Source organism: Malus domestica, chromosome 03 (assembly GCF_042453785.1).
Source record: "Malus domestica chromosome 03, GDT2T_hap1".
Classification (NCBI taxonomy): Eukaryota; Viridiplantae; Streptophyta; class Magnoliopsida; order Rosales; family Rosaceae; genus Malus; species Malus domestica.
The window spans coordinates 16,722,539-16,737,257 of record NC_091663.1 but is presented as its reverse complement, the minus strand read 5'-3'; the positions used below and the strand labels follow the sequence as shown (position 1 = coordinate 16,737,257).

Sequence of the window (14,719 nt, the reverse complement as noted above, 5' to 3'; positions counted from 1 at the left end):
TCAATTCCAGGACGTTGAGAGAAGCCTTGCGCCACAAGGCGTGCCTTATATCGCACTATTTCATTTCTCTCGTTACGCTTCCTTACAAAAACCCAATAGTAGTCAATGGTTTCACATGTGGTGGTGTAGGGCTATAGGCTCAAACACCCGGCGTTTCCCAAGTGAATTGACTTCAACCTGGATTGCTTGTTTTCAATTTGACCAATATGTTCGCTTATTGACATTCATCAACTGAACGTGGTTCAATGTCACTGCCCAGCATGATCTTAGTCACTGCTGCATATGTTAATGCATCGTTGATTATCATTTCATTTTTATTCCAAACATCATCCAAGCTAGCATAGTGGACCAAAATCTGTTGATTCTTGGGAGGCGGGTTTGTCTCTTCTAGGACGCTTTCGTAATCTAGAATTTTCTCATTCTTTGGATAATATGAGTAGGCGATGGTCGAATTCACACTATTTTCACTAGCCTGTGTTGTGGTTCTCCTTTTCTATGGTTGTGAATCCTTTGAACCAATAGGTTTGCCACGCTTTTGGGTAGGAGCAGATGATTGGCTAGCCACGTTAGTGGTGTCTAGTCCTTCTAGAACGAAGATTCAACGCACGTTAGGTATATCCATCTTTGCAGGCACATTTGTAGCTAATATATGTGATCTCGTCACTCTCGCTAGATCGGTAAAAGCATTCGGCATGCTTTGAGCAACGCTCTAGAGATTTAGGATTTGTCCGACTTTAGTTTCAGACTATGCAGTACGAGGATCTAAATAAGACATAGTGGGAGTCATCCATGATAATTCGCGTCGTTCTTTAGGAACGTTGACTTTCTTATCTCCACCTAACGACAGAAAGACTATCTCATAAAAGTGACAATCCATGAAACAAGCAGTAAAGAGATCGCCTATCAAAGTTTCTATGTAACGAATGATACCGACATAGATTCTCATACTTCTTTGAGGACCCATTTTGGTATGTAAGGGCGGTGATAAGTCAATATTATAATTATATATACTACCATATTCTTAGTATATTTTGGTAATTATCTTGGTAGAATTTTGATACTTTACTTTATAGGACATTCGACTTCTTCTGAAGAAAAACATGATCAAACAGACGAATTTTAAAGTGATTAAAGTTGGAGGATGTTCGTGAGTCGCTTAGCCTGATTTTATCAAAATATCAAAATTTTCCACCAAGGGGTTATTTTCTGGTGATGAAATAAAGAAGCAGTGTGTGGTGCTAGAAAGTAACGTTTTTGGGCTTAATCGTGATTTTTGGAGTCCAAGATGACCTCTGATGGGTTCGTGGCCTTCTGGAGAAGTGTTCAGGATAGTTTAAGCTTTAAATCCAGCTATTTTGGGCTGGTTTTGGAGCAGATATGGGTCCAAAACGTGGTTGTGAGAAATTAGGCTGATTATCCTAGTCAATTTAGGATTATGTTTTCTAATTTATTTTAATTTATTTGGTTTCCTAGTTTTATTCTAAGTCCTTTTCTAGGAGGGATTGGATTTTCTACGTAGTATAAGTAAGGCATTGTGGCCTTCTTCTTTACGCGATATTGGAAGTGGATTTTGGCTAAAATTTAGATATTTTCAGACTTTATTGTACAAGGTGTTTTCATTCTTTTTCTAGTTTAATAAAACTCTTTTGATTTTAATTATGAATATGCGTAACTAACTTTCTTTTGCTAGGGCGATGCCTTGAAACTTAGCATGAATATGTAGTTTTTATTTAATTGCTTATGATATTATGCATGCATAATTTGAATTATTAATCACTGTGTTTAAACTGTCTTTGTGTCTTAGTGCTTAGCGACAATTAGGATGTTTAGATAAGTAATCGGATACAATTCGGTTGGAATACCACCGGAGGATTGAGTATTGCTTCTTGTGATTGATAGTTGTAATTTCACTTAGGGCGAATGCCACGTCTTTTGGGTTGCATGGTTTTTCAAAGGGTTTTCATAAAGCGTAATGAGTCATGCATGTTTATATTTGATCTGAATGCCATAGACGGATTGCATGTTTGATATAAGTTCTATCTTGAATGCCACAAGTAGAATATATATTAGGAAAACCTAACCTTCAAAGTTGCATGGGTAATTCATAAGTAATTAGTAAATCTACATAGGATTGTTAAGGGGACGGCGGAACCCTAGTGCTTTTCCAAATTTATTTCTCAAAACCTTTTCTTTTTGATCTGATTTCTTCTTAATTGGTTACTAGCTGTTTTTCTAAATTACTTTTATTTAATTCGTTTTTATTGTATTTAAATTCAAAATCAACCTTTTCCAATCTTTATTTTCAAATAATTAACTAAAATTTTGGTTTTGCATAAATTGTTTTAAATAATCCATGTGGGAACGACCTTGCATGAGCAATTTTACTATAACTACATTGTTCTCTTACAAGTATTTTTATCTCTACTTTTGCAGGTGGTAAAAATCCTATCAGGTGACGCAATCGGCACATAGATCGCATGCATAACCAAAGATGCGTAATGCAAGATGTCGGGCTCAAGTCACCAACTGAAGCACAAAATAAGGTTGGGTCATGATGGGCCTCAGGTGGACCAACATGGATGCGTGAAGTATTGCATAACCCTAGGCAGCGATCAGGAGAGAGTGGAGAGATTATAGAATGCTTCAAGATTCTTGTGTGTATTCCTCTGTGCTCAGTGCCTTTATTTATAGTTAAATAGAAGAGGATTAACTTGTCCTCCAAGTAAATACAACATATAGAGAAAGAATAACTAGAGTAATATATAATCTAGAAACCAAATTTATCTAGGTTTTACACAATCATAATCAGAGAACATCCATAACATGTTTGATTTTTTAAAGTCTATCTTAGGGTATATCACGTTTCTTTCCGAGATTACTCTGTCTCGGATTATGAAAGAAACATTGGATAACCATTGGAAGGAAGAATCTTTACTTTTCCAAAGTCACATGCTATGCTTTTAAGCCAATTTTTTGTCCACAACATCCCTACCTCAAGTCAAATGCCCTCATAAAAAAACCCCTTCTCTCTTTCCCTCTCCCTCCTTCAACAACATTGCACAGAAAATGACTCCTAACAAATTCATACACTACACCCGCCTCTTTCGTTCCCACACATTTCTATTCATTACTGAAAAGGACTCCTACCAACAATACTCTCCCACCCATAAATCTCCCCCTCTCTCTCTCCAAGCAAATCATAAGGAGTCTCCCTATATCTCCCTTCTCCTCCGACTTTAATGTCTTCTTCCAGCAAAAATAAGCTTCTCACTACCATTCTCACAGCCAATATTCCAGGCTGCGATTGCGGCAGGCCGAAGCTCTCCGACGTATACGACCCAACCCCAAAACCCAAAATCCAAATCCACAAAAACCCTATTCACCGATCCCACTCCTCTTCAAGTTCCGGTGATCAAAATGGCAAGAGTTTCACCGGTGACGACGACGAAGATCAGTGCACCTCCACCACCGTCTCTTTCAACAACAACTCGTCCTTACAGTCAAAGCCATTCGATTCAGCAGAGAGTACGAATCCGAAGAACACGAAGATTTCAAGCCCGAATACAACGAAAACCAGCGGCAGCATTGCGGTGGTGAAGGAATCAAACGACCCGTATCAGGATTTCAGGCAGTCGATGCTGCAGATGATTGTGGAGAAGCAGATTTACTGGAAGGAGGATCTGCAGGAGCTGCTCCGCTGCTTTCTGGAACTCAACTCTCCGTCCCACCACGATGTTATCGTCCGAGCATTCACACAAATCTGGAACGATCTGATCAGCGAAAGCAAGAAGCCGATGATCATATGAATCCCAGATGGGCGCCGCGTTCTAACTGTGTAGGTTTAATGATTTTGTAGTTGAGCTATCATTGTTGTTTCCCAAGTTTGGTTGGTGCTTGGCATTTGAGGGTGCATAGATTGTTGACTGTTCCCTTAGATCTCAATACTTTGATTGTGTAAGTACTGAAGGGGTTTTTTTCAGAGATAAGCCTTATAATTTTTATTTAATTTAATTTAATTTTTTTGTTTGTCAAAAGGTAAAATTCATTACCAAAAAATCCACCTACAACAAGGTAGGGGTGGGTTAAAAAAACTGAACCGATTTTAAAAAAATCAAACCAGACTAAAATCTTTTGGTTCGGTTTTAGTATCAGTGGCTCGAAAACCGAACCTAACCGAATTAAATATAATTAATTTTATGGAAAACTTTATGTTAATCCTTAAAAATGATGAGTTTTTAGCCTATAACCTTGTGTAAGATTAAAATCAAATTTTAATCTCTGATACATTTAATTATCTCATTTATTTTTGATATTTTATTTCTTTCTTTTTTCCTATATTAATTACATTTTCGTTTCATTCATCATAATATATTTTGATGTCTACATTTAGGTAAACTAATTTTTTTCATATAACATAGGAATATACAATTTGTATAATCTTCATTTAGGTACATTAATTCATTTGATATATTTCGTTATATCCATTGATACAAATATGTTGGTACATAAATTCAATATAATATATTTTAGTACATATATTTTGGTACATACATTTCGGTACATACATTTCGATACATTAATTCAATATAATACATTTTGGTACGTACATTTCGATACATACATTTCGGTATTGACATTTAAGTACATTAATTCAATATAATACATTTCAGTATATACATTTAGATTCATTATAATATATGTCGGTACAAACATTTCAGTACATTCATTTTTGTACACATATGTATTTACATATTTATGTGTCACTAATTTTTTTAAATATTTTCTCATTTGTGTTCATTTATAATTGAAAGAACTAATATGTACATATTAATAAAATTGCAATTTTATTGTGGAGATATTAAATAAAAATACACATTAAATAACAAAAATAGAATATAAATTTTAATAAAGGGAATTGTTATTAGCACTCCAAAAATCTCATTTGGCACTCCAAACTTTCCATAATTAGATAGAAAAATACACTTATGAGGAATGTAGAATGAGATTTTTTGAGTGTTAATAACAATTCCCTTAATAAAAGTACACTTTAAGGGATTAAATTGAATATGTAATCTAGCACCAGTTTTATTTTATTTTATTTTATTTTATTTTTAAATTCTATTTTTTTGTAAGGACTAAGGTTTAGAAACTCCTTAATTTTATTTATTTTGTTATTGAATGTTTATATTTCAAGTCCAATTTTCAGTTTAATGCAAATTTTAACCTCTTATTTTAGGCCCAGTTATTAACCTATATTCCAATTCCATGTTTTTTTCTCCCTAGTCCACCCTCTTCTTTCTTCTTTTTTTCTTCCCAGCCAACGCTCTTCTTTCTTCTTTTATTTGTTTTTCATTCCCAGCTGCATCTTCATTCTCTCCCTCCTCAACGGGAAGATAAAGACGACGACAAACACGTTGAAATCTGGCCATCGCTGCTCTTCCATCACAGCTCCTTCATCGCTGCTCCTCCTCGCCTAAAACCTTTTGCCTTTTCATCAATTCCTGGCTATTTTGGTTAATTTGGTATTGGACATTTGCTCTGAAGGTTATAATTGATGCAGCAATTCATAAGTTTTGGCTCTTCAGGGTAGTACTCAGTTGATATGCTTTGTGAATCTCAAGTTTCTTTATCATTTTGTTGTGTAGGTAGGAGTAGGACTCCGACTAATTTAATCAATTTTCTTTCTTGTGATTGTTCTCTAGGAAATGCAAACTTGCATCTTCTTTCTTTTTGTTTCTATCTTTACTTTCTTGGAAATGGAAAAACTGGAAACAAAGTTGTATGACATAGACTAATTTTGAGATTAAAAAGAAAAGGGTAAATTACATTTTATCCCCTCAGGTTTGTGGTCGATTTCAATTTCCTACAACATCTTTAAAACATTTCAATTTTATATATTTACTTATCATTTTATTTCAATTTCATACATCCGTTCAAAAACCTGTTAAGTAAACCGTTAAGTGACGACGTGGCAAATAAGGAGTCCCCATTTGTGCTGACGTGGCTGCCATAGTTATGCCATGTGGCTAAACACTTAATAAAAAATTTAAAATATTAAAATAATTAATTAAAAAAAGCAAAAAAAAAAAAAAAAAAAGAAGCCAAAACCTAGTTCGTCTTCCCCACCTATTCTCTCCACCCGAGCACACCCCCAACCCAAATCAGACACACCCCTTCTCCCCACCCGTAACTCCCAAACAACCCTCCCTCCCTTCTCTCTCCACGACTGACGCCCCCGCAACCCTACACGCCATTGCGAACCAGGCCGACGAGATATGGGCGATCGTCTTGCGGTTAAACAAGATCTGGGTCTCTTCGTAGACCCATAGAGTGCTCAAGATCTTCTTGGAGAATGTGATCTGTGACGCTGTGACCTACACTGAGCACGCTAGGAGGAAGACCATGACGGTGATGGACAGGGAAGATGGGTGGGGATATCAGACGGGGAAGGTGGACAAAGAAGATAGTTTGGACGGAGAAGGGAGAAAGGGTGATGGGTGTGTAGGAGGGGGAGGGGGAGGAGCGCCATATGAGGGAGGTGAAGATGGAGGAAGAAAGGGAAGAGTTGCAGAGAGGTGAGGGGGAAGGAAGGGGATCTGTATCACATCCTGGCCCGAGCCCCCACCACATTCGAGCTCGACTCCATCGTAGCACGATATTGTCCGCTTTGGGCCCCGACCACGCCATCACAGTTTCATTTTTGAGAACTCACACGAGAACTCCCCAAGGGGTCACCCATCTTGGGATTGCTCTCATGCGAACTCGCTTAACTTCGGAGTTCCGATGGAACCCGAAGCCAATGAGTTCCCAAAAGGCCTCCTGCTAGGTAGAGATGAATATATATATATATATATATATAAGAATCCACTCCTCTGGGTGATGTGGGATGTTACAATCCACCCCCATTCTGGCCAGGGATTGGCTCTGATACCAAATTGTCACATCTCGGCCCAGGCCCATACCACATCTATGGCTCGACTTCGCCGTAGCACGATATTGTCCGCTTTGGGCCTCGACCATGCCCTCACGGTTTTGTTTTTGGGAACTCACACGAGAACTTCCTAGTGGGTCACTTATCATGGGATTGCTCTCACGCGAACTCGCTTAACTTCGGAGTTCCGACGGAACCCAAAGCCAGTGAGCTCTCAAAAGGCCTCGTGCTAGGTAGAGATGAGAATATACATGTAAGGCTTACATGATCCACTCCCCTGGACGATGTGGGATGTTACAATCTGGGTGTGCGTTTGGGTTTTTTTTACTTTTTTATTTTTTTAATAGGGTAAATTATTATAATATTTTAAATGCATAATTTTTTTTTTGCCACGTGGCACAAATTTGGCAGGCACGTCAGCACAAATGTGACAGCCACGTCAGGTCTTAACGGACTAATGGATGAAAAATGTAACGGATCTATTATATTGAAATAAAATAGTACTTGAGGTATGAAAGTGAAATGTTTTGAAAAAATTTACGTTATATATATATATATAAAACGAATCAAGCCGAAAACAAAACGAAAAATCGAGCCGAATAAAAACCGAAAAAAATTGAACCAAACCAAACAAAATTTTGGTTTGGTTTTCGGTCACGGCAAAAAACCGAACTAATTGGAACCGACCCCACCCTTACAACTAGGGCCTAAAACAAGTTATGCACAAACAAAAGTGGGCCACAAATACAAAAAAAGACAAAGCCCCAAGACCAACCTTGGAGCCTAGCACACACAAACTAAACAGACTGAAAATCCCTAGAAACTGGTCTTATTGAAGCTGTAGACGTTGATGCCGCCACCAGAGAACCACCCAATAATCATCACAAATCGCCTCCCATCACTATCACCTAAGATCGCACCATCAAGAACTCATGAGAAACATTGCTGACAAGGGCAAACAACGGGCATGACCAATAATGGTGAACAAGGGTGATGGTGCTAGCACCCAAGCTAAAGCTCTACACAACCTGCCAAAGATCCTCGACAAATCAAAGTAAACTGAGGAGAGAGATGGCAACCAAAAATGCAGGGGAGGGGTTTAAGTCTCAAAAAGGTGAGATCAAAGGAAAAGGAGAAAATATAGGTGGAGATCGTGAAAATTGTAGGGGAGGGGAGGTAAAATTGAAGGCAACAGGAATGGAAACAAAACACTAAAATAAAACACAGACAAAAAGGATGGGTTGGCACTGACTTTAACCAAAGTTAAGGCCGGCGCCTACGTAGATTGAAGAGAACGAAAACTACCCACACATTGGTGAGAAAGACTCTTACAGGAAAGAGAAAAGCTTAGGAACAAAAATACACGAGTTTTAAATATTTTAAGCCTATCTCTAATCTAAAGTTAAAGGTTGGTCAATTTTAAAGTTAATTTCACTTTAAATGTTATATCATTCCTTTTTTTTTTTAGAGTCGAGCGATATCGTTAGTAAGTTGAATGTTAGATTAGCTACTGACGGAGTTTGAACCCATGCCATTATACAAGGGCACAATACCTTTCCACTATTGCAGTAAATGTCCACTTGCTATATCATTTCTATTACTTTTGGGATTTGGGTGCATGTATTAATATAAATATTATCTAATAGTTAGATATAGTCATGTAGTTATTGTAGTCAGTCTCTTACAAAAAATTTGTCAAATAGCCAATCTCTTAAATTTGAGTCAAATATAACTAGAGATGGCAATTAAACCTTCGAAATATGATCTAAGCAAGTAATCGATCCGAACGATTCTATTTCAGAGATAAATTTCGGGTACTTTACGGTTATGGGTAACTGTCGGATAAATATTTCGGTTTCAGGTTCGGTTATGGTTATTGGGGTATCCTCCCCAAACCTATACCCGAAACCGAACGATTTCATTTATTATAAAAAAAATATAAATATTTATTACATGGAAATGAGTTGTTAATAATCTTGCATTATTAAATATGAAAATTAATTATTTACTTCTAGATCATTAATAGTATAAATTATATGCTTATAATTTTCAATAGTGTAAATGTTTTCTTAAGTATTTAATATTACTTATTAGATGCATTGTATCAACTGATTAATAATAAATTTTTTTAAAATTTTATTGTTTAATAAATATAAATAAATATGTAAATATTATAATGGGGAAACCCGTTATGGGTTCGGTTACAGAGAAAACCCGTTTGGGGATTCCACGGTTTCAAGTTTGGGGAAAATAATTTTCTTTTTCTAACAATTAAACACTGTTATAGGTACATTCATCATACATTTCCGCATTTTAATTTTTTAAGTCCTTATACCATTCCAATAATTGAAATAATAGTTTATTGACGATATTTTTAATTGTTAACAATGAAGGTAATATAAAATTTGCTAATTATTATTGGGTTACGAAAATTATTAAAAGACAATTTTCTTGGGTTATTTAACTCGGAATGTAAGGTATTAACATAATATATATATATATATATATAATATATATATATATATATATATATATATATAATGGACCATGAAATTTAAAGTGGTTAAGGAAAACTATATTATATTAGCTACAGAAATCATGCATTATAGTCAATAGCATTGATCTAAGTTTTGTCCGATAGGGAACATGGTTTGTATTAATTTTACATATATAAAATAAATAGGTAAATGGTTACCCGTTTATAATCGCGGTTAATACCCATAACCGTCCATTTAAATTTTACGGGTAAACGGTTATACCCGTAACCATTTATTTATCTAAACGGTTACCCATAACCGTAACCGTAAAATTTAAATAGGCGGGTAACCGCAGTTACCCATAACCGATGGGTATTTGCCCATCCCTAATCCCAAACTTATATTTGACATTAACATTCTATGTGCATTGGAAATAGCTGTAAAATCTAAATTTCAAATGGTCTTCTATGTGGATGAATAAATGACCAATACAATAAATGGGAGCATTTTTGCTCATCATCATTAATTAACAGCAGCTTGCGGTCCAGGGCAACCGGTGAACAAGATCTTATATGCCCTCCAGTTCCGACATTAAATCTCCGATGTCATCATTTGATTCCCAGCCACTTCAGCCATCAAGTTTCCAGCCGCACAACCTAGCAGATTCCCAGCTACACCTCTATAGTCATTTTGTTTTAGAATTGTATAATATTTTGTTATTGTTTATACGTACACTTCTATATATAATATTAATAGTTTTCGTACATTGTTTATTATATTTTTTTGTTTTCAAAATACCAGATAATTAAATTAATTAAATAACTAGTACATATTTTGTTGCTTAAAAGTACGCGTGACGAAATACTAATAAAAAGAAAAAAAAAAAAAACTCAAAAACCAAACATGCAAGGAAAGATTTCGTTGCGTCTTGGTTTACCTGACGATGAACTTTGTCATGTAAAGTTTCTTGAGACGAAGACTTTTCGTTGCCTACACCTTAGTGCAATGAAGATGTGTTGTTACCTTAAACCTTTCGCGATGGATAGGCTTCGTCCCCTAAATTTTAGTGCAACGATGTATTTTTTGTCACATTAAGATTTGTGTGACCAAGTTTTTCATTGTGTTTCTAACCTAAATTTTGTCGCGCAAACGCTATTGCGCGATGAAGCTTTATATCTTGTCGCACAAAGATTTGCGTCTCGAACTTTGTCCGAGTACAAAGGTATATTTCATTGCCCAATTTTTAAGTAATGAATTTTCACTTTGCGCGATGAATAGACTTTCATCGGAAAAGCATTTTTCTATAGTAGTGATTGGTGATTTCCTTGAAGAAAATTTGATTGATTCGACCATTGCAATTGAGAAAGTGCAGCATAATTCTTAACTATGTGAAGTCTTTCGTGGATGCAAAGCTCTCAACTATCTTGACATCCAAGATTCACCGATCGTCTTGGCCTCTACTTTCTTTGAAGATGCAGGCGAAGGTGGTGGAAGTGCTTTTCGAGAAGATACATTGATAGCCTATTTAGGGTTGTTCGTGGATGTAGGTTTTGACACACCACGACCTGGGATGTCCACCTGAACTCTGAATCGAGCTGTGTTGGCAGACACCAAAAGGGTGATGAAGCCATAAAGTGCAGTGATGTGAAAAATGTGGGTAAATTTAAACCTAAAAGTGCCTAAATGCAAGAGTGCGCAAGTGAGTGAGATTGAACCCAATTCACACGTGGTTTTAGATCATAAGTAAAGTACAGTAAAAGTAGGATAAGAATTATACCATCGAAGGTAATCTCCTATTCCAACTTTTGCCAAGAATCCTCGTCGACATGAAAGCTCAGCAACTAAAACCTGGAGGGGCGAAAAATAAGGGTGAGTGGGCCTAAAAATAAAGCTTTGTAAAACATTTTTTGAAAACGTAATAACCCATTGCCGTAAAACAAGTATAGTTTCCAAACATAGCATACTACGTATAGTGTGAAAATACTTACCGTAAATAGTAATATTCCGAGAATGCAATGCTTCACAATATTTTGTAAATAAACACCTAACATTCGATAGTCAATATATCTCGCATAAACAAATATCAAATCAAGTGCTCATCGACATATGCTGACACACGAGTTCATGTGGATGTATTATAACATGAACATGACTGGGTGTAAAGAAATGATTTACACTTTAGTACTACAATCATGTGAAGACTGGTGCTACATCACATACGAGTCCTAATTTCCTATAGCAATCTAGGACATGACTAACACCTACAATGGATCCAAAGTGAGCTTACGGTAAGTTGTGAACATACACATGAAGACTGATCTTGGCCCGAGTGAGTACAAACATCAGTGTAGCACATGATGAGCAGATAACGTAAATATATTCATGCCACAGTGATTCGATAATTCTAGTCAACATAATACTATTCATAACTGTAAATCTAATTAAAGCATCCCGTAGGATTTATAATGTTTTCCTAATTTTCATCGTTACGACATTTCTTATAAACGTTACTTTAATCAGGGCATCACGTAGAAAATGCTCTACTAAAATGTATGGAAACTAAATACACACACACACACACACACACACACACACACACACACACACACACACACACACACACACACACACATACACACACACACACACACATACTTTATAAAAGAAACGATCCCACTCACACATACTTGTGAGGTAGCAGCCGTTTGAACTAGGAAAACTAGAGTCTCCGATAGTAATTGCACATAGGCATAATGTTGGTACCCATTAGTAAAACTCAACTAAAATGGCCAAATTTGGGAAAATGGAGTGCGGATTTGGAATCAGTGCGTCGAAATACGTTGAGAAGTGTCCCCAGTAATTTTTGGAAAAAGTCAACAAAAAGTCAACTATTAACCCAGAAAAGTCAACCAAGTCGCCCAGGCGGTCAATTACATTAAAACTTTAGAATTTCACTAAATGGATGTCAAAAACGGACTTGGGATGTCGAAATTAGCTTAGGAGGAATTCCAAGAAAATTTCAAAAAAGTCAACACAAGGAATATTCTAAATCCATTTAAGAAATGGGCCAGGCCGGATCCCGGGTTCAGATCCGGGTTTTTAGATCTTTTTTTTTGTATCGGGTCGGGTTGACTTGTTTAGGCTCGCGGGTTGAATCCATTAGACCCAACAAAGAAGGCCGGAACTGGGCGAGTCTAGTCGGGAAATTTCCTGAGCTCTATTCGAGCTCGATTCTTAACTACTTTCAGAAAATTTTAAGTCAATTTGAAGGTAAGGAAAATGAGAACAATAATTTACCAACATGAGGACCATTGTCGGAAACTGGGAAGTGTTTCCCCAAGTTGATCTTTATATAAATCCTACCCAAAACTCACGTGTAAGCTCGAAATCAAGCTATAAATTGAAGGTTAAAACGATACAAAGTGGTGCGAGTCCTTATTGAGGTCGGGAAAGAAAGGGAGTTGCCGGGTTCTCATCGACGATCTTCTGCAGCGAGCACATTGATAAAGAAAGTGCCTAGAGTTTGAGACGAGGAGGAAAAAGGGAGATGTACGACGATGTGGTGGTCGTTGGAGGCAATGGAGTTCGCATGAGTGGCGAGTTGAGTGGGTCTCAGCGTCTGCAATTGCAGATGAGGGAAATAGAGAGAGCGAGAGAGTTAGGTGAGAGATGGAGAGGGTTCGAGAGTCCCAAGAGAGATGGGAATGAAGACACGTGGTAGGAGAAAAGTGGAGAGTTTGTGATGTGTGGGCCCCACGTAGGGCTGGAAAAATATCCCAAAAATCCCAATCCTAACCGAACCCGAACCGAAATTATCCCGAAATTTCCCTAAATTTTTAGTTTTTGAAAATTTTCGGTTCGGTTATTATCCCATACCACCCAATTCGGTTTGGTATTCGGTCTAGCATTTGTGAATTTCGATTTTTCCTGAACAGAGCCGATTTCAGATTATTACCTAAAAAATGAGGCCGCAAGGATTCGAACCCCTTATCTCCTCTTAGGAATCATGGAACTTCACCACTGAGCCAACTCTCAATTGTTGAAATTATAATACAAAAAATATATTTATATGCTTAATAACCATTAGTTACTTATACATAACCTCAAATGAATCTCTGCGCCTCTCTCTCTCACACTCAGACTCTCTCTAACCTCTCGGATCTCTCTACACTCTCTCATCTCCTCCTTTGCTATGTCAACATCCTCGGACTCAACACTCTCTCTAATCCCTCGAATCGTCTCTGCACAGACTGCACTCTTTACTCTCCTCCTCCTCCCTTTGTCACAAACTCAACACATCGGTCGTTGAGTCATTGACCACTACACCATATTCCAAATCCAAACTTCCATGGTTCCACCTCCAATGACCTACAAATCGAAGCTTCTCTAATCTGAAGGTGCCAAACTTCATGAAATTATTGTACCTTTATTTGGATTTGGATTCTAAAATTGAGGATTAGGGTGTTGAACTTTCAATTTGGGGATTTAGAATTAAAATTAGGATTTTTGTTTTGAAAATCCCCTAATTTCAGTTACTGCATGCTTGATTGCTTTGTATTGTTCTGCTTTCGAATTTTGATCGACGGCTTCTTCGATCCTTGACTGTCTGATTTTTTATGGGTTGTCTACAAATTTGGGATTAGGGGACTGGAAATTTGTTATTTGGGGACTACATTCATTCGATCTTCCTAAATTAGGTTGATATCTTCTGACTGCATCCATTCCCGATCCCGAACCGAAAAACCGAAACAATTTCGGGATTCTAGAAATTCGGGAATACCAAAATTCGGCTACGGTTTCGGGTTTTAGAATCGCATCCCTGAAGAGAGTCGGTTTGGGATTCGGGCTTTGGATTTCGGTTCGGGATCCCTACCCGAACCACCCTTAGCCCCACGGGCCAGAAATAAATGATTTAAATAATAAAATATCCCACCAAAGATGGTTATAATAATATAATAATAATTATGAAAAATATATAAAATAATAATTTTAACAAAGTATTTTTCAGATTTGTAGTTCCATAAAGTCTCCATCGTAACTTCAATTTCGATTCCGCTTGTGCCTACGCGTTTATACGTGTTACGAAATGACAGTCAACAAAAGTCAACAATCTCACCTTAACGGGTATTTTGGTCAATTCACTATTTTAAAATTAATAAATCGTAAAATTAGGGACGGGTTGTCACAGACTTCTTCATTCCTTGGTTTGCCGTATTAGTTGCTTTTAAGTACAATGATTATTTTAGGGAACTTTATCGAAAAGCTCCCGGTACCTGTTCACTTAATGAAAAATCACATTTTTAAACTGACA

At 36.9% G+C, this 14,719-nt stretch overlaps 1 protein-coding gene across 1 annotated transcript; it reads left to right on the top strand.

Moving 5' to 3' along the window:
* Positions 1–2,654: 2,654 nt before the first annotated feature.
* LOC103425237 (transcription repressor OFP6-like) lies at positions 2,655–4,006 on the top strand. The gene has a single exon (XM_029100597.2). It carries the CDS (start codon positions 3,240–3,242, stop codon positions 3,804–3,806), a length of 567 nt encoding a protein of 188 aa, XP_028956430.1. The 5' UTR covers positions 2,655–3,239; the 3' UTR covers positions 3,807–4,006.
* The last annotated feature ends 10,713 nt before the right edge of the window (positions 4,007–14,719 follow it).